The sequence below is a fragment of the Hyla sarda genome, chromosome 11 (genome assembly GCF_029499605.1).
Source record: "Hyla sarda isolate aHylSar1 chromosome 11, aHylSar1.hap1, whole genome shotgun sequence".
NCBI lineage: Eukaryota > Metazoa > Chordata > Amphibia > Anura > Hylidae > Hyla > Hyla sarda.
This window is the reverse complement of record NC_079199.1, coordinates 59,275,933-59,295,281: the sequence shown is the minus strand read 5'-3', so window position 1 is coordinate 59,295,281 and position 19,349 is coordinate 59,275,933. Positions and strand designations below refer to the sequence as shown.

Genomic DNA, 19,349 nt, shown 5'->3' with positions numbered 1-19,349 from the left:
TCCTTGTGCAACCAGGTGTGCAGGGGTAACATACATACAGAAAACTGAAAACCTGTATAGACCTAATATTTTTCACAATGCTTCTACAAGTTAAAGCAATTCTCTGTTGTCTAAGTTTATCAGTATGCAATGTCCAAACTTATTTACCTATGACTGGACAAGCCCTTTTTCACTGTGTTCAAATTGTTCTAATGTGTCATATGTTAAATAATTGCTTATGACTATTGTGAACAAGTCCTCAGCAGCTGCTGACTGTGCTTCTGCAGTCTATGCTGTTGTATGATGTACCTTTTTTCCTTTTACATCTCTATCTATCCATCTATCTATCTATCTATCTCATCATCATATTGAAATCATGAGGGCCTGCTGGATGTTGTGGTTTTCCCACAGCAGAAGAGAGACAGGCTGCAAACCACTTATACCATGCATTTAATAGATAAGCCAACCAGCAGAATACTTATCTGCATTACAGCCAACAAACTTGCCTATTTGTAAATATTATGCTTTTACTTCCCATAAAGTATAATAATGATGTTAGAGGAAACAAACACACAAATATGTGTTAAACATAATGATTGTCAAACATAACAAAGTATTGTAGCAATTTCAGATAAGGTAAATGACACAGTAAACATGAAGAACTAGCGGAAGCCATAAAGCCACTGAGTTGATAACCATGATAACTCAGACTTCACACTTCCCTATAACATTCTCTATAGAGATACTGAGCTCTAATCAAAACAAAGATCTTAATCCTAATGTATTAATTAAGATATAGACAATATAAATGACCTGTAGATCATTGTCTCTTGCTTAACAAAATAAACTAGTTGGATAATAAAATAACAGGACTGCATGGTTATGGATCCACTATTAATGCTGTGTGTTGTAGACTAGGGCTACACTGAATTTTAGCCACAAAGGGGTCACGGTGTCGCCCTGCATGCTCATGCTAAACAAAATAAATGGGCTTATGTTGCAAGCTACAAGATGCTGTAAATTGAGCCAATTCAATGGTTAAAGTCAATTTGCTTTCCATAATGTACAACAAGATTGAGTTCCTATAGTATCCTCTTTATTGCGAGAAGGGCCACTGCTTAGGCCCCTTTCACTCTATAAAAATACTTTGGTTATGAAGGCCCGTTATAAATAGCCTGGAAATGGGCAGTTATATGGCCGGTACAAAATCCCTAACGGCCCTTAGAAAATTCCATTATAGTCTATGGGATTTTTCTAATAGCCGTTTTAACCCGTTATCGCCCGTTATGAAAAACTGCCATTATTTTGTGATGAGCGAATGAATGAGAGAAATAGTGCATGCACTAATTCTCCCGTTACTGTCGCCCGTCACAAAATAATGGCCGTTATTAATAATGGGCGATAACGGGTTAAAACGGATATTAGAAAAATCCCATAGGCTATAATGGGATTTTCTAACGGCCGTTAGTCATTTTGTACCGGCTGTATAACTGCCGATTTCCAGGCTTTTTATAACGGGCGTTCATAAGAGAAGTATTTTTATAGTGTGAAAGGGGCCTTAGCATTCAGCATGCCTGTAACAAGATGTCCTTTTGTAGGTATGCTGAATCTTAGGCAGCAACATCCCTATGATAAAAGTGGTTACAATAGTTTCTTTGTAAATCTGCCTTGAACTGCATATTCTTTATTGGTGATTCATTAATGGGGGAAAGTACCCAAAATCTGTCTTTGCCATTCAAAAAATTCCCATCTACTCCGTATTGGTAACCATTATAAGATGAAGACCTCTTTCTACATGGAATTCAAGCCCACAAGTAGAGGAGAGCCATAGACAAGCATGCTTGCTGATCATTCATTGAATTTAGGGGATAAGTAAAACTCTGAAAGAAAAACATTCTTCATTGTCACTGTTCCTAGGAGAGCTAAGAATACTGATTTGTGGTTGGCACAGGAGGAGGAGAGCTAGGAAGAGGAGGTGGTAACCTTCTTTACCAGCTGTGTAGCTGTTTTATCTGTGGTCTCTTTTCTTTCTTAGTAGACCTGCACATGGCTGTACCACCATTCCAAGGCTGGCACTGGAACTAAAGCAAATCATCCATTGCTCCTCGCATCCCAAACTTCCCCAGGTCACTCCCATACGGGTGATGATGCCTCTAGGACAGCTCATCAAGGGAGCCAGCTTGGACGAACTGATACAGATGTGCATTCAAAGTTTTGGTGAGTTACTTTCACTCTTCTCTCCTGGTTATATTCTTGTGAATGCATAGGTGTGCAATGAGCTTGAAGTAAGGTCTAGAGTCACAGGCAACCATTGTTCATAGCCTTTTCCTCCTGTAGAACTTTACATCAGGACTATACAGCTGTATTAGTGGATTTAATCTGATTATGTTTTGTAAGAAGAGCTTTTTACAACGGTACACATAAGAAGCTCTGCCGCATCTGCACATTCTTTTCCTTTGCATGAATTGCTATTTTACTGCAATGGTCTGTTGTATACCTGTGATTTTCCACAGTTGCCGTACGGTTCTAGTGTACCAATAACTATGTATGTAGGGTAGGTGTGTGTCATTTTACATGGGTACATTATCCCATCAGTAATCTGTTATCTGTGTCTGAGGCACAGAGGGACAAAATTACCTGTCCAGTTTCCACGGAGCAAGAGGTTTTGAGCGTTTCTCAATGCCAATGTGCTTAACCAAAGTGTTTCCACAAGTGTTTTCCAACTAAGTTGCCGAAGGCTGTCCAGGCATGCTGGGAATTGTTGTTTTGAAACAGCTGAAGGCACCCTGGCACTATCCAGTCTTAATGACTTCTTCATTGGATTAGGCAGCTAGGCTGACAGCTGCTAGGTTCACTATTGAGAATAGAATATTCACAAATATGCAAAATAATACATTCACTATTTGACTATTGTATTCAATGAAACAGATATTGTGCTTCATTTATAGAGTCGATTACCTCATATAAGGTAGATATCTGACCCGGATTGGCATTTCTGGATGATTACGGGCACAGCTGTGAAGTCCAGTGCTGTCTCGTTATCTTGTGTTCATATAAGGCAGAGAAACTTTTTGGGCCACCTCAGTCTTGGGGGTCTAACCTTTGTCTAACATTAGCATTCACTTTATGCTAACACATTAAATGTACTAGGCATGAACCTCCACTTTAGTCTGGGAAGCTGAGATCTGCACCCTTCTAAGGGTTCTTCTCACTGCAAACTGTTTTAAATGCCCCACGGTCTGCTAAACTATCATGGTGGGAACTTTATAGTTATTAACAAGGTTTGTATAGCCAAGATCCAGACCTCCTATGACTCTAGTCAAACATAGGGTTCTGTGGCCTCAATCCATATGTTCATATTACAGCCATGGGAAGTGCAACTGTGATGTATTCACAATGACATGACCATAAGTGGTTATAGGGGTTATACAGGATTGAGAAAAAAACTGAGCTGATTACTACAAAGAACAGCACCCCTCTTGTCGTCAGATTGTGGGTGGTATTGCAGTGCAGTTCTATTGAAGTAAATGGAGCCATGTTGTAATACCAAATACAACCAAAATGACCTTTATTTTCTATTCCTGGATAACCCCTTTAACATAAAGAGTGCTTTACAGATAACTTAAAACATTTCGGAAATAAATCTCCCCTTCACCCACCCTTTTCCACATGATGGAGGCAACTGTGAAAATGTAACATAAAGAAAAATAACCTGTAAATGGAAAGAAAACATTCACAGGGCAGTGAAACAACGATATATCACATGTCAGAATGACTGGAGCCTCAGATAAGTGTTCCCTCTGGTTCCAGAGATTAACAGTGAGACAGGGCATGGCACTATGATAAGGTGATAAGTGTAGATTAGGGGGAGTCTGTATCCTCTACACTAGTAATTACAGACCAGGTCAATGGGACATGTTTATGGACCATATCTCCCATCTGTATTTATACCTTTTTGTGTTGTTGTTAAAGTAAACTTTTTTGTTGTTAAATTAAAGGGGTGTTTTCATAGTAATCTACAGAACTGTGGAGAAATTTACACCGCCTGTAGTTTTACAGTTTGCTGGGCAGTAAAGTTTGGTAGGTCTGCCAACTACAAAATATAGTTTGGTAATACACATAAGAGGGTGGAAACATACCTAGAATATAAAAAAGTAAGAGGTTACACAGTACATAAGAAAAAAAAAGTGCATCAAGTTCAACCAAGGTGGGGAGAAAATGTGGATAAATGGAAAGGGTTGAAGAGCAACATTTTAAAACTTTGTTTAGACAAGTTGATCCAGCAGACGGTAAAAAACCCATACAGGTGTCCTCCTGATCATGTCAAAACAATATAGAAGGGTTTATTTTTTATTTTGTTGTAAGAAATCAAGTACCGTATTTTTTGTCATATAAGACGCTCCGGCATATAAGACGCACCTAATTTTATAGGATAAAAATCTAGAAAATAAAGATTCTGAACCAAATCCAATGTAAACTATAGGACAGTGATCTTCAACCTGCGGACCTTCAGATGTTGCAAAACTACAACTCCCAGCATGCCCGGACAGCCGTTGGCTGTCCGGGCATGCTGGGAGTTGTAGTTTTGCAACATCTGGAGGTCCGCAGGTTGAAGACCACTGGTATAGGAGGTAGTACTCACGTGTCCCCGCCGCTCCGGACCCGTCACCGCTCGTCACCACTGCCCTGAATGTCGCCCTCCATCGCTGTTGCCGCGTCCCCGGGGTGTCCCCGTCGCTCCGGAATGTCTCTGCCACCCGGTATCCTCGCTCTCCATCGCAGCCATGACGTTGCTACGCACGCTGCTCCTATTGGATGATGGGACGGCATGCGCGACGACGTGATGACGACGAATGAAAGCGCCAGCCATGCAGGGGATCTTGGCATGGAGCAGACACTGAGGAAGCAGGTAAGGTCCCTCCCTGTGTCCTGTAAGCTGTTCGGGACGCTGCGATTTCACTGCGGCGGTCCCCGAACAGCCTGACTGAACAGCAGGGTTAGTGTTATTTTCGCTTCAGACGCGGCGGTCAGCTTTGAGCGACACGTCTGAAGGGTTAATACAGGGCATCACCGCGATCGGTGATGTCCTGTATTAGCCGCGGGTCCCGGCCGTTGATGGTGCGCAGGGACCGCCGCGATAGGTGTGTATTCGCCTTATAAGACACACCAACTTCCCCCCCCCCCCAGTTTTGGGGAAGAAAAAGTTTGTCTTATATGGCGAAAAATACGGTAAGTCATCTAAGAAACCTTCACCTTTTTTGTGGGAGCAGCTCCTGAAGTAGTCTATTCCACCTGTTCACAGTTCTCTGTGCCCCTTGTCTTTAGCTTTTTATACAGTTCACAACAATGAAAGAGTAGTCCAGCGCAGGCAAATGCATACATTCTTTATTCACAAGGGTGAAACGCATCACTTTTGTACATGTCCATGTCATGTGAATAAAGAATTTATGCATCGAGCCTGCGCTGGACTACTCTTTCGTTGTTGTGGATTTTAGAGTGGGATTGGAGTATCCCAGTCCGAGACATAGAGGAGGCAAGGGGGTGAGCTGAACACTCTATTATCCAAGACTTATACAAGTTAATTGTCTCTACTTAGTTATTGATGGCTGTCAACATGTGATAGATACCGGTGTGACCTCTAGGACTACGCCCAATTGTCAGATAGACAGCGACACCCTTTGTTTCCCTGTAGGTCAGTCACAGGAAAGTATGGAAAGTCAGAATTATAATACATGCACATTACAAATGTCCTCTCTTAATATAGCAGAGTAAGAATTTACCACATGCTTGCTATGAGCTAATGTACCTATATTTACAATAATTATCTGGAGCCAGCGCAAGGGCCCTGTGCTAGACTTCAGTTATTCTATGTAATACATTGCATTTTATTTAATAAATACTCATTATTTAATTGTACTGGATGTGCACAAACAGATATATAATTATATCCTTATAGGCTGGATTATCCACAGACGTGTGGCTTTTATATTGATTTTATTTCATTATTATTATTTTTAATATTAACGTATTCTATGCTATTTATGTGATTTTTATTTGCAATCTATTGAATTTTGTGTCCCCGTTGACCCACAAGGGCCCTGTGTGTCATGGAGCACATTACATATCTTAAACAAATGAATTAATAAATATTTATCCAGTATTCAAGATCCTGAGCCTCAATTTTCTTTATTAATTCTCAAACGGCTCCATTGGGGGACACAGACCATGGGTATATGCTGCTGTCACTAGGAGGCTTGACACCAGGCAACAAGAAAATTTGGCCCCTCCCAGCAGGATATACCCTCCCACAGGCACCTGAGCTAATCAGTTTTAGCTTAGTGTCTGTAGGAGGCAGACACAGGTCTGGAGCTCCAGACCTGGTTGCTTGTTTTCTCTTGTTTTTGAGATTAGGGATGTATAGTTAGAAATTTCTCTCCCTTTTCTTTCTCTTTTTTCAGGTGGGGTCTCAGGAACATAGCGTTTCATGTTTCCCCATTTGCGAAGGAGGGGCACAGGCATAAAGTCATGTACTGTCAACCCCTTCTCACCACCAGTCAGCGCCTGGGGTTGTACCTCTGGGTCCAGGTCTCTACCTTCCCTGCTCATCTGGCTTTTTCGGCACGGCATGATGCAAGTGTTTAATAGCTGACTGAAGACTTCATTAAGTACGTTTTCTAACGACAAAGGTGAGTATTTTCTCCCTTTTCTTTCAGGTTTCTAAGGATTCTCAACCTTTGCAGCACCCTATTTGGAGCCCACTCCTTTTTATTCTTTCTATGGATAGCCCCTGCTCGGCCAGGAGCTCGACAGGAGCGCCGGGCTTCCTTTACCCTATCGGCAACGCGGTCTATGGTTTTTCTTCTACCGGCCTCACTCTCCTTAGTTTTTTGGAGTTCTGGGGGCATTTTTCACTATGGCCACGGCATTTCACTTCACTGAACTTAGCCCCGCCCACTATTGGATGTCGGGAATTCCAGCCTATGGCGTTTCTGCGCTCTTATTCTGGGCCTGCTTATCTGCCTATCAGCACGGTGCACACGCTGCAGGGGTCAATTTTAGCCAATAGGAGCTCGACTGGTACTGGTCCGGCCCCCTCCTTCATATTGGACTAGCCCTCCTCCCCCTCCTGTCTCTCTCTCTGCTCAGGGACCGGTGTACCCTCACACAGCCTGCTTCTTCTCTTCCTGAGTGACACAAACACTGGGGTTAGACTGCTTCATTTTATTTGACCCCCTCCTCTCCAGACAGGTACCTGGGGCCCTGGTCATCTATTATGCCTGCATGGGCTGCAAAATTAAAATGCCTTGTGATTCAGCTGAACCACTTTGTCCTGCCTGCACCACTGTGCCCCCGGCCCTCCTGGTATATGTTCCAAGGACGTTCCACTAGAACCTGTGGGCTCTGCTCTCCCTCTAGAGTGGATGTTTTTCCTCTCCCAGTCTATTTCTGCTTAGCGCAGGTCTTATCAAGGGGAGTTTCTTTCCTAGGGGGACATCCGAGATGCCTACCTCCACATCCCCATTTTTTCCAGCACATCAGCAATATCTTCGCTTTGCAGTTCCAGAGGGCCATTTTCAGTTTGTGACCCTTCCTTTTGGACTGGTCACTGCTCCGAGGGTCTTCACCAAGGTCCTGGGGGCAAAGATCACCCTCCTGCGTGCCCGGGTGTATCAGTGATTCCCTACCTGGATGACCTCTTGTTCAAGGCTCCAACAAGGGCCCAGAATCAAGAGAGTCTCCGTCTCACTCTTCAGACCTTGACCCGTTTCGGCTGGGTGATCAATCAGGACAAGTCCAACCTGACTCCCACCCAGTCTCTAATCTTCTTGGGACTCCAGTTCGACATGGCGTCCACCTGGATTCGGCTTCTGTCGGACAAGCATCTTGCTCTATTATCAGGAGTTCGGATTCTCCGGCGCCCTGTTCCAGTCTCCATTCGGTTCTGCATGGAGGTCCTGGGTCAGATGGTTGCGGCCATGGAAGCCGTTCCTTTCACCCAGTTTCATTGTCGACCTCTTCAAATTTCTCTCCTGTCTCGGTGGGACAAGCCTCCGCTATCCCTCAATCACAGAATCATCCTTCCTCCCAGGACTCGCCAGTCCCTCCTGTGGTGGCTTCGGTCCCCTCTTCTGCGTCAAGGGCGATCCTTTCTGCCCCTCCACTGGCAAGTCATCACGTCAGATGCCAGGGACCGCACAGTCCAGGGCCTTTGGTCCTCCCGAGAAGCCCTTCTCCCCATCAACACCCTGGAACTCAGGGCAATGTGCCATTGAGAGCACCTTCTCCAGGACTCTACTGTTCATGTCCAGTTGGACAACTCCACAGCTGTGGTGTATATCTATTGCCAGTGCGGCACACGCAGCTCAGCAAGGATGGCCGAGGTCTCCAAGATTCTTCTCTGGGCGGAGCTCAGAGTTCCCTCCATCTCAGCCATTCACTTACCAGGAGTGAAAAATTGGGAGGCGGACTTTCTCAGTCGCTCCTCAGCCGACTCCGACGAGTGGTCTCTTCATCCAGAGGCGTTTGTGGAAATCTGCATCCTCTGGGGCACTCAGGACGTGGACCTATTTGCGTCCCGCCACAACCAGAAAGTCCCTCACTTTTTGCGAAGTCCTGGGATCGCTTGGCCCTAGCCGTGGACGCTCTGATGATTCCTTGATCGCACTTTGCCCATCCCTATTTCTCCCTTCCACTTCCTCTCCTTTCCAGGGTCCTAAGGAAGCTCAAAGCAGAGGGCATCCCCACCACTGGACTGGCCGAGGCAGGTGTGGTATGCTGACGTGGTTTATCTAGTGGATGACGTGCCACTGCGCCTTCCACTTCGTTCAGACATTCTCTCTCAAGGTCCTCTTTGCCACCCCGATTTACAGTCGCTGCACTTGACGGCGTGGCGGCTGAGACCGTGGTTCTGAGAGCAAGAGGATTCTCTCCCCAAGCACTGCGAAGATTTAGCACCGTACTTGGCGTTCTTATTTTCATTGGTGTGAATCTCACTCCTTTTCTCCAGTTACTTTTTCTCTCCCTCGACTTCTTTCCTTTTTACAGTCGGGGCTGGAACAATGTTTGTCTCTCACTTCCCTTAAGAGGCATGTTTAGGCTCTTTCCATTCTCGTTCAACGTCCCCTGGTGTCCAATCCTCATATCCGGACTTTTCTTCAGGGTGTGGCTCATGCGGCTCCACCTTACAAATCACCTATTCCCCCTTGGGATCTGAACCTGGTTCTCAGTGCCCTGCAGGGTCCTCCCTTCGAATCTATTAGGGACGTTACTCTTCGTCTCCTTTCCTGGAAAGTTTCTTATTGCGGTCACTTCTATTAGAAGGGTTTGGGAGCTGGCAGCCCTATCCTGCCGATCTCCCTACCTGGTCCACTGGTTCCGTCCTTCCTACCTAAGGTGGTTTCCATCTTTCACCTAAATGAGGACATCGTCCTTCCGTCTTTTTGTCTTGCTCCGTCTCATACTAAGGAATGTTTGCTCCATAGGCTTGATGTGGTACAAGCTGTTCGGATTTACCTTTCAGCAACTTCTTCCTTTCGCCAGAGTGACTCCTTATTTGTGCTTCCAGAGGGTCGACGTAAGGGGCTCCCTGCTTCAAAAGACACCATTTCGCGGTGGATCCGTTCTGCCATTTTGGAAGCCTACCGTTGCAAGGGGAACACTCCACCCTTCAGACGCGGCTCATTCCACTCGTTCTGTTGGAGACTCCTGGGCTCTCCGCAACAGGGCTTCAGCCACGCAAGTTTATAAAGCAGCCACTTGGTTGTCTTTACACACTTATACGAAAATTCTACCAGGTACATACCTTTGCATCTGCTGATGCTAATCTGGGTCGCAAGGTGTTGCAGGTGGCTGTGCCAGCCTTTCACCTAAATTAGGCATCTTTTACCCACCCCAGGGACTGCTTTGGTACGTCCCATGGTCTGTGTCCCCAATGGAACCGATTGAGAAAAGTAGATTTTTATGCTTACCGTAAAATCTCTTTCTCGGAGGATCCATTGGGGGGGACAGCACCCACCCATTTTATTCTGGTATTCCTGGTTCGGTTACCTGTCCAAGAGTGTTGTTCAGTCAATTTTTAATTCTGTGGTTTCCTCGGACATTTACTGTTTTTTTTCTTGCCTGTTGTGTCTCTCCTACTGCTCTGGGACTGAACTGATTAGCTCAGGTGCCTGTGGGTGGGTATATCCTGCTAGGAAGTGCCAACTTTTCTTGTTGCCTAATGTCAAGCCTCCTAGTGACAGCAGCATATACCCATGGTCTGTGTCCCTCAATGGATACTCTGAGAAAGAGATTTTATGGTAAGCATAAAAATTTACTTTTTCATTTGGGTTAAACATTGGGACCAAAAAAACAGTCTTCTTTTGGTAAAGGTCCCAAAAAAGTACATGCCACTTAACAATTAAAATAAAAAGATGTTCTGAGATGGTCTATTGTATGCTGTATGAATGCAGTTTTTCTCCCCTGCAGTCTTTGTTATCGGAGCCCATAGGAATGTGAACAGAAGCTGTGTGGTTCCATTTTATTGACCCAAATAGACTCCAAGCACTGATATATAGGCTCCTATATAGGGGATTTAACATAAGTATTTACCCTGAACATCTATCATGTTGCTAAATATTCTATTTAAATAGCTATATCTTGGCTATTACAGTTCTCACACAACCTGTCCATAAGTGGTAAATCTGTTCAGCTGTTCTGTGATACAAAATAGAGAATACATTGCTGGATGACTAGGTAGGTAAATGACTAATATGTAAAAAATGGAAATTGAGGCTAAGGGTCGATGAATTTTGGATGATGATATGTTTATTATAATAAAATATATATGATAATTAAAGTGTGTACCGAACCTCACAGGGCCCTTGTGGGTCGGCAAATACACAATAAAAATTCACAATAAATATACAAATATAATATGGCAATTGTAACTAATATCAACAGGTATTCATAAAATTTTAAAAAACAGTATCCGATAAATCAGTCAAAATTATCCACAGTGTCCGATAAGCCAGGTGAAAAAATAGAGATGTTCTTGAGAAATTGATCTACTAGTTCAGATGTTGGGTACCATGAAAATAAATTGCATATAAATCTCTTAGTAGGACAGTCTCTTAGAGGATAGGAACAGTAGCACCTTTCTACATCACTCTTGGTAGACAATTTTAGCAGGTATAGACGTTATGATGTAACGCTGGTGTATGCGCTATGGGTCAGTGCTACAATGTGCAACAGTCACTTCTATAACTTCATCATGAAAGAAAATGAAAAGAACGGAGCACTGACCAGTCTGTAGCTGCAGAATTCTTTATTCACTTCATACGGCAATCCATATGGAGGGGGAGGGCGGACGGCAGGTGAGACCTCGGGCAACAGACCTAAGAGGGCCTGAAGAAGCCGTATGAAGTAAATAAAGAATTCTGCAGCTACAGACTGGTCAGTGCTCCGTTCTTTTCTTTTTCTTTCATGATGAAGTTAATCTCATAGTAGTTTTGTTCAAATGAATCCCCTTGTATGTAAATCATTTGTAATCCGATGTATAAGTTCTGGCTTTTTATGCAAAGAGCCCGCTGCTAGAGACTGGGCAGTCTCAACGATATGCAGCGATGTCGGAAGTGAGCTTATAGGGTGGATATAATGTTGCTAGACAAGTGATACAATGTATGCATACAGTTGTGTAAAGGGTTTAGTTCTCTTGAATGAAACACCTGCTGCTAGAGATTTTGCGGCCTCAAATTATGCAGTGGGTTTTGGTGGGCAAATAAACAGGGGACTGCAGATGATGGTCGGCTTTCCCTTCTAAGTGCCACTCCATACAGTCAATATCCCAGACTCAGAACCCTTCAATTTTCGGTGCATCAAACCTATGCGCAACACTCCAGCCACGAGGATACGCTACACCGGGCTAATTATCAGAGCCGTTACAAGGATCGGATCCTCTACAATTTGCTGTATCTTTTGAGAAAATATCAGAAAAAAGAGAGAAGTTCTCTGGATGTGCCTAAAATATAACTTTTACTTAAATCAATTAAAATATTTATAATCATTAGGTGTATGGTTAACTATACACCTAATGATTATAAATATTTTAATTGATCTAAGTAAAAGTTATATTTTAGGCACATCCGGAGAACTTCTCTCCTTTTTCTGATACTTTCATGCTGGATGACTATACATTAAATAGTGGTCTATGTAGAACCACCTTACTTTATTCTACGTTCTAGTTTATTTCTTTTGAGACAAGCTGTGTCTCTAACAGCCGACCATCATCTGTACTAAGCCGGGACCACCAGCGCCACATCAGGTACTATGTATACAGCTATGCTGTACATTTGAAGCGCTGCAGTCCCGTTTATTTGCCCACCAAAACCCACTGCATAATTTGAGGCCGCAAAATCAGCGGGTGTTTCATTCAAGAGAACTAAACCCTTTACACAATTGTATGCATACATTGTATCACTTGTCTAGCAACATTGTATCCTCCCTATAAGCTCACTTCAGACATCGCTGCATATCGTTGAGACTGCCCAGTCTCGAGCAGCGGGCTCTTTGCATAAAGAGCCAGAATTTATACATTGGATTACAAACGATTCACATACAAGGGGATTCATTTGAACAAAACTACTAAGAGATTAATATGCACTTTGTTTTCATGGTACCAAGCATCTGAACTAGTAGATCAATTTCTCAAAAATATCTCTATTTTTTTGGCTGGCTTATCGGACACTGGATAATTTTGACTGATTTATCGGACACTATGGATATTTTGGCTGTTTTATCGGATACTGTGGACACTCTTATATTTTTTACAATTTTATGAATTTTACTAATACCTGTTGATATTAGTTACAATTGCTGCATTATATTTGTATATTTATTGTGAATTTATATTGTGTATTTGCCGACCCACAAGTGCCCCGTGGGAGGTTCGGCACACACTTTAATTATCATATATATTTTAATATAATAAACATATCATCATCCAATATTCATTGACCCTGAGCCTCAATTTCCATTTTTTATTTATTATATTGCATTTTACACCGTGGGTATAGGTGTTGTTATTTGAGTAGCTCGGGTCCGAGGAAACTAGTTGATAAGAGCCTCTCCTACTCTTTATACATTTTAAATAATTAATATGGCTTTAAGACAGCTACTTTCTATCCTAAAAATGAAAGCAGAAGTCTTGCCTGAGTACCTGTACTTTGCTTTCTGCCTCTTCAAGTGCACTGGCTCAGCTGTTCTTCAAACCTCCCATAAACATAGTTCACAAGGTTGAAAAATGACAAGAGTCCATCAAGTTCAACCTACAGTATATCCCTATTGTGTCCCTACTGTGTTGATTCAGAGGAAGGCAAAAAAAAAACTTATGAGACTGATGCCAATTGCTTCATAACAGAGAAGAAAATTCCATTTCAACTCCAAATATGGCAATCAGAATAAATCCCTGGATCAATGTTCTTTCTTTATAAATCTAGTATACATAAGTTAAAGGGTTATTACTCTCCAGAAATGTATCTATGCCACTTTCAAACTCTTTTGTTGTGTTCACCATGACTACCTCCTCTGGCAGAGAGTTCCATAGTTACTGATCTTACAGTAAAGAACCCCTTTCTGTGCTGGTGGAAAAACCTTCTTTTCTCTAGCCATAGAGGAGAGATCGCAGTACTGCCTCCAGATGAGAGGCGTACCTAGTGCCCCTTGCGCCCCTGGTGAGGTGCTGTATCGGCCCTGCTCTATGTATTAGGTATTGTCCCCCCCCCATATGGATTAGATACTGCACCAAGGCCAGACTGGGACCAAAAATAGGACTGGCCATTTTAAACGAAGTAGACCATTTTTTTTAGTGGGGGTCCAACTCAACTGCTGGGACCTCCATCGATCACCCTGGTTTAAGTGGCTCTCCAGCTGTTTCAAAGCTACAACTCCTATCATGCCTAGAGAGCCTCAGGCGTTATGGGAGTTGTAGTTTTGTATCAGCTGGAGAGCCACGGATTGGGATCCAGTTTTTCCCATCATAACTACAGAACTTACAAGTGACTACAGCTGATGGGATACAGTCGGGAGAATACACAATGATATAAGTGACCTGAGTGACGTCTTCCCTGCTGTCTTTCCTTTTACTTCTTCATCTGGTCCAGAGGCTGGGACTTCTTCCAGCTACATCTGGAGTCTAACACCCACACATCATTGGTTCCTCACTTTGTCAGCAGATCCTCATCCTCTGTATTAAGACTCCCAGCTCCTCCGCCCCCCTCCCTAGTCCTCTTCATGTTCCTCTGCCCCCCCCTTCCCAGAACCCAAGTCCATTCTACGCTCCTCTGTCCCCCCTCCCCAGACCCCTAAGGCTATGGTCTACACGGTGGATTATGTGGGGAATGTCCACCCAGAAATGATAGGACCACTCGGAAATGTGCTGTCTCAAAGACGTCAGTGCATTTCGAATCCGCAGAAAAAATAGGATTGGAAATTCTTTCTGAGCACCTCGGAATTTATGCTTGAGATATTGCTGCAGCAGATATTCTGCCATGTGCACAGTGCAGCAGAATCCCATTGAAATTAATGGGACTCTGCTACTGCGGAATATTCCTGTGGAATTCCACACAGACATTCCGCCGTATGAACATACCCTAAGTCCTCTCCATGCTCTTCTGCCTCCCTCCCCCAGACCCAAATGTGAATGTATGAGAGATGTGTGTGTATATACTAGATGTGTGTATGTATGATGGATGTGTGTGTATGTATGTATTATAGGTGTGTGTGTGCGTGTGCGTGTGTGTGTGTGTGTGTATGATAGATGTGTGTATGTATAATAGATGTGTGATCTATTCTACATACACACATCTATCATACATACAATGGGGGCAAAAAAGTATTTAGTCAACCACCAATTGTGCAAGTTCTCCCACTTAAAAAGATGAGGCCTGTAATTTTCATCATAGGTATACCTCAACTATGAAAGACATAATGAGAAAAAAATCCATAAAATCACATTGTCTGATTTTTAAAGAATTTATTTGCAAATTATGGTGGAAAATAAGAATTTGGTCAATAAGAAAAATTAATCTCAATACTTTGTTATATACCCTTTGTTGGCAATAACAGAGGTCAAACATTTTCTGTAAGTCTTCACAAGGTTTTCACACACTGTTGCTGGTATTTTGGGCCATTCCTCCATGCAGATCTCCTCTAGAGCAGTGATGTTTTGGGGCTGTCGCTGGGCAACAGAGACTTTCAACTCCCTCCAAAGGTTTTCTATGGGGTTGACTTCTGGGTCACTCCAGGACCTTGAAATGCTTCTTACGAAGCCATTCCTTTGTTGCCAGGGCAGTGTGTTTGGGATCATTGTCATGCTGAAAGACCCAGCCACGTTTCATCTTCAATGCCCTTGCTGATGGAAGGAGGTTTGCACTCAAAATCTCACAATACATGGCCCCATTCATTCTTTCCTTTACACGGATCAGTTGTCATGGTCCCTTTGCCGAAAAACAGCCTCCAGAGCATAATGTTTCCACCCCCATGCTTCACATTAGGTATGGTGTTCTTTGGATGCAACTCAACATTCTTTCTCCTCCAAACACGACAAGTTGAGTTTTTACCAAAAAGTTCTACTTTGGTTTCATCTGAAAATATGACATTATCCCAATCCTCTTCTGGATCATCCAAATGCGCTCTAGCAAACTTCAGACGGGCCCGGACATGTACTGGCTTAAAGGGAAGCAATCACCAGATTTTACCCTATATAACGCTTGGCAAAGCGTTATATAGGGTAAAATCTTTATCCTCACCATACCCGGGGGGCGCTCCTGCCTACAGGGATGGTGAAGATATGAAGTTATAAATTAGTCGCAGCCGGCCCCCCAAGTAGTCCCCTGGACTCTTCTTACCAGGTCCCATTACTTCAGCCGGCAGCGACGCCTCACCCCCCCCCCCGTCTTGACTGACCGTCTGCATCATCGCTCTGCTCACTGAACAGATGGAGCAGCCGAGGGGGCGTCGCTGCCAGCAGAAGTAACGGACTAGGTAAGAGGAGCTCCTTGCCCAGGGGACTACTTGCGGGACCAGCGGGACTAGTTTATAACTTCATATCTTCACCATCCAAGCGTTATATAGGGTAAAATCTGGTGATGGGTTCGCTTTAAGCAGGGGGACACGTCTCGCACTGCATGATTTTAGTCCCTGGTGGCGTAGTGTGTTACTGGTAGCCTTTGTTACTTTGGTCCCAGCTCTCTGCAGGTCATTCACTAGGTCCCCCCGTGTGTTTCTGGAATTTTCGTTCACCGTTCTTGTGATAATTTTGACGCGTGGGGTGAGATCTTGCGTGGAGCCCTAGATCGAGGGAGATACACACAGTCTCTTCACCAACCCCATCCTTGGTCTCCTCGGACCAAAGCCAGTACACTCACCCTTCAGTGTCACGGTACTGAAAAACTGTGAGGTGGCAGAGGCTTCTTCTGTGTGCACTGCTGGGGATGTCAGAGGCTCGGAGCTGACGTGCGTGCCTACATGGGGCACGTCAGCTCTCAGCAGCCACTAACCTGTTCAGCACTGCACAGATTCTTTAAAGGGCCCGCACCTAGTATGAGGGTAATTGTGCTTGCAGCGACAGGCTCTGCTGCTGCAGCATAAGGTGTAGTGTGGCTCCCCCTGCGCTTCTTATAGGGACTGCTGCCCTGCGGCCGCCAATCCCGCTGCCCAGACACTGTCCATTAACTGCCAATGCAGGAGAAGCAGCCTGGTAGCCTGACACGTTTTGCGGCCTGCACCCCTTCAGGGTGTGCGCCCCCCTGGGGCCGGGTTCGCCAAATGGTAGGTACGCCCTTGCCCCTGATCTCATATGTCAATGTTAAAAAAAAAAATCTCTCACTAAACTATAGTTTGCAGGCATGTTTTTGTAATTTCAGAGCTTTGTTGCACCTTGGGAGTGCACAGCTGAAATGTCACTGTTCTGGCACCAATCACAATGTGTTTGATGTGAGAATCTCAAGCTGCCTCCAGTCAATAAAGAATTACATCAGATACTTTGTTGTTGACTCTTTGAAGCAGTTAACCATTTACCTTTTTCAGAGATCCTATAGTTTTTAGGTATATATAAGTTTTAACAACTGAACAAACAGAAGAGCAAAATGTTGAGTCACATGGTAAAACAACCTTTCGTAAAGCTTTTCAGCTATGTATACTTTCTCCATTTTGGCTCTTCCACTTGAAGGGGTACTCTGCTGGAAAACATTTTTTTAAATCAACTGGTGCCAGAAAGCTAAACAGATTTGTAAATTATTTCTATTTAAAAATCTTAATCCCTCTAGTACTTATCAGCTGCTGTATACTACAGAGGAAGTTCTTTTCTTTTTGAATTTATTTTCTGTCTGACCACAGTGCACAGTGCTGTTGACACCTCTGTCCATGTCCAAAACTGTCCAGAGTGGGAGCAAATCCCCATAGCAAACCTCTCCTGCTCTGGAAAGTTCCTGACATGGACAGAGATGTCAGCAGAGAGCACTGTGGTCAGACAGAAATTCAAAAAAGAAAAGAACTTCCTCTGGAGCATACAGCAGCTGATAAGTACTGGAAGGATTAAGATTTTTAAATAGAAGTAATTTAGAAATCTGTTTAACTTTCTGACACCAGTTGATTTAAAAAAATTATTTTCCACTGGAGTATCTCTTCAACCCCTTAACCTCTTAAGGACGCAGGGCATACCTGTACACCCTAAGTTCACTCCCTTTCTATAATGCGGGGCCACGGTGTCATAGCGGGTCGGGCCCGGCCTCTAGCAACGGCCGAGACCAGTGGCTAATAGCGTGCGGCACCGATTGCAGTGCTGCGCGCTATTAACCCTTTAGACGCGGCGTTCAAAGTTGATCGCCACGTCTGAAGTGAAAGTAATCTACTCCCGGCTAGCTCAGTGGGCTGTTCGGGACCGATGCGACAAAATCACCACATCCCGAACAGCTGGAGAACACAAGGAGGGTCCCTACCTTCCTCCTGCATGTCCGAATGACTGCTCCGTGCCTGAGAAACAGGCATGAGCAGTCAAGTGGCAGAATCATTGATCAATGTTATCCTATGGGATAACAATGCTCAATGTAAAAGATCAGTTTGTGTCCCTATGGGGGCTATAACATTGCAAAAAAAAAAGTGAAAAAAAAAAAAAAGTTTATAAAGATCATTTAACCCCTTCCCTAATAAAAGTTGAATCACCCCCTTTTCCCATTTAAAAAAAAGTGTAAATAAAAATAAACATATGTGGTATCAGCACGTGCGAACTATAAAAATATATTGTTAAATAAACCGCACGGATGCGCAAAAAAATTCCAAAGTCCAAAATAACGTATTTTTGGTCACTTTTTTTATTATGAAAAAATGAATGAAAAGCGATCAAAAAGTCTGTTCAATACAAAATGGTACCGCTAAAAATCACAGCACGAAAAAAATCACGGCGCAAAAAATGAACCCTCATACTGCCCCGTACGCGGAAAAATTAAAAAGTTATAGGGGTCAGAAGATGACCATTTTAAACATATACATTTTCGTGCATGTAGTTATGATTTTTTCCAGAAGTACAACAACATCAAACCTATATGAGTAGGGTATCATTTTAATTGCATGGACCTACAGAATAAAGAGAGTGTGTCATTTTTCCGAAAAATATACTGCGTATAAACCGAAGCCCCCAAAAGTTACAAAATGGCGTTTTTTCTTCAATTTTGTTGCACAATGATATATATATTTTTTTGTTTCATCATATATTTTTCAGTAAAATGACTGATGTCATTACAAAGTAGAATTGGTGACGCAAAAAAATAAGCCATCATACGGAATTTTAGATGCAAAATTTAAATAATTATGATTTTTTAAAGGGAAGGAGGAAAAAACAAAAATGCAAAAACGGAAAAACGCGTAAAAGGGGTTATCCACCATAAGGTGATTTTAGTACGTACCTGCCAGACAGTAATGGTCATGCTTAGGAAGGTTCTGTGCTTGTCTTGGGGCTAAATAGTTATGTTGTGAGATTACCATAACACTATGGCTAGCTTTTTTGTGAACTGGTATTTCCTTTTTGAGTTTTCTTCTTTTGCCTACAAATCCCATAATTTCAGTTTCCTCCCTCCCACACATCAACCACCCCACCTATTGAAACATAAATGAGCTGCATCCATTCAAAAGTCCTGTGGTTTTCAATCAGGGTGCCCACAGCTGTTGCATTAGTTGCAGATTGATCTCTCTCCCACCAAGTGATCGTTCCACCCATTGAAGCAGACAGGCTCCCTGTCATCAGCTGACTAGTGAGTCAGGTCTCGGCCGCATTGCAACCTGGGAAAAATCTGAGCGAACAGTCATTTTTTACACTCGCATGTTCTTGTAGATCCAAG

At 43.4% G+C, this 19,349-nt stretch overlaps 1 protein-coding gene across 6 annotated transcripts in view; it reads left to right on the top strand.

Annotated features, from left to right (window-relative positions):
* The window catches only part of RASGRP1 (RAS guanyl releasing protein 1), a 163,928-nt gene that overhangs the window by 100,369 nt on the left and 44,210 nt on the right, over nt 1-19,349 (top strand). For 4 of the 6 annotated variants that reach the window (XM_056545527.1, XM_056545523.1, XM_056545521.1 and 1 more), the window contains exon 2: nt 2,015-2,196. In XM_056545527.1, the coding sequence (XP_056401502.1) occupies nt 2,015-2,196 (182 nt within the window). The remainder of the gene's footprint in view (nt 1-2,014; nt 2,197-19,349) is intronic. The other 2 variants (XM_056545526.1, XM_056545522.1) reach the window with 1 other exon arrangement.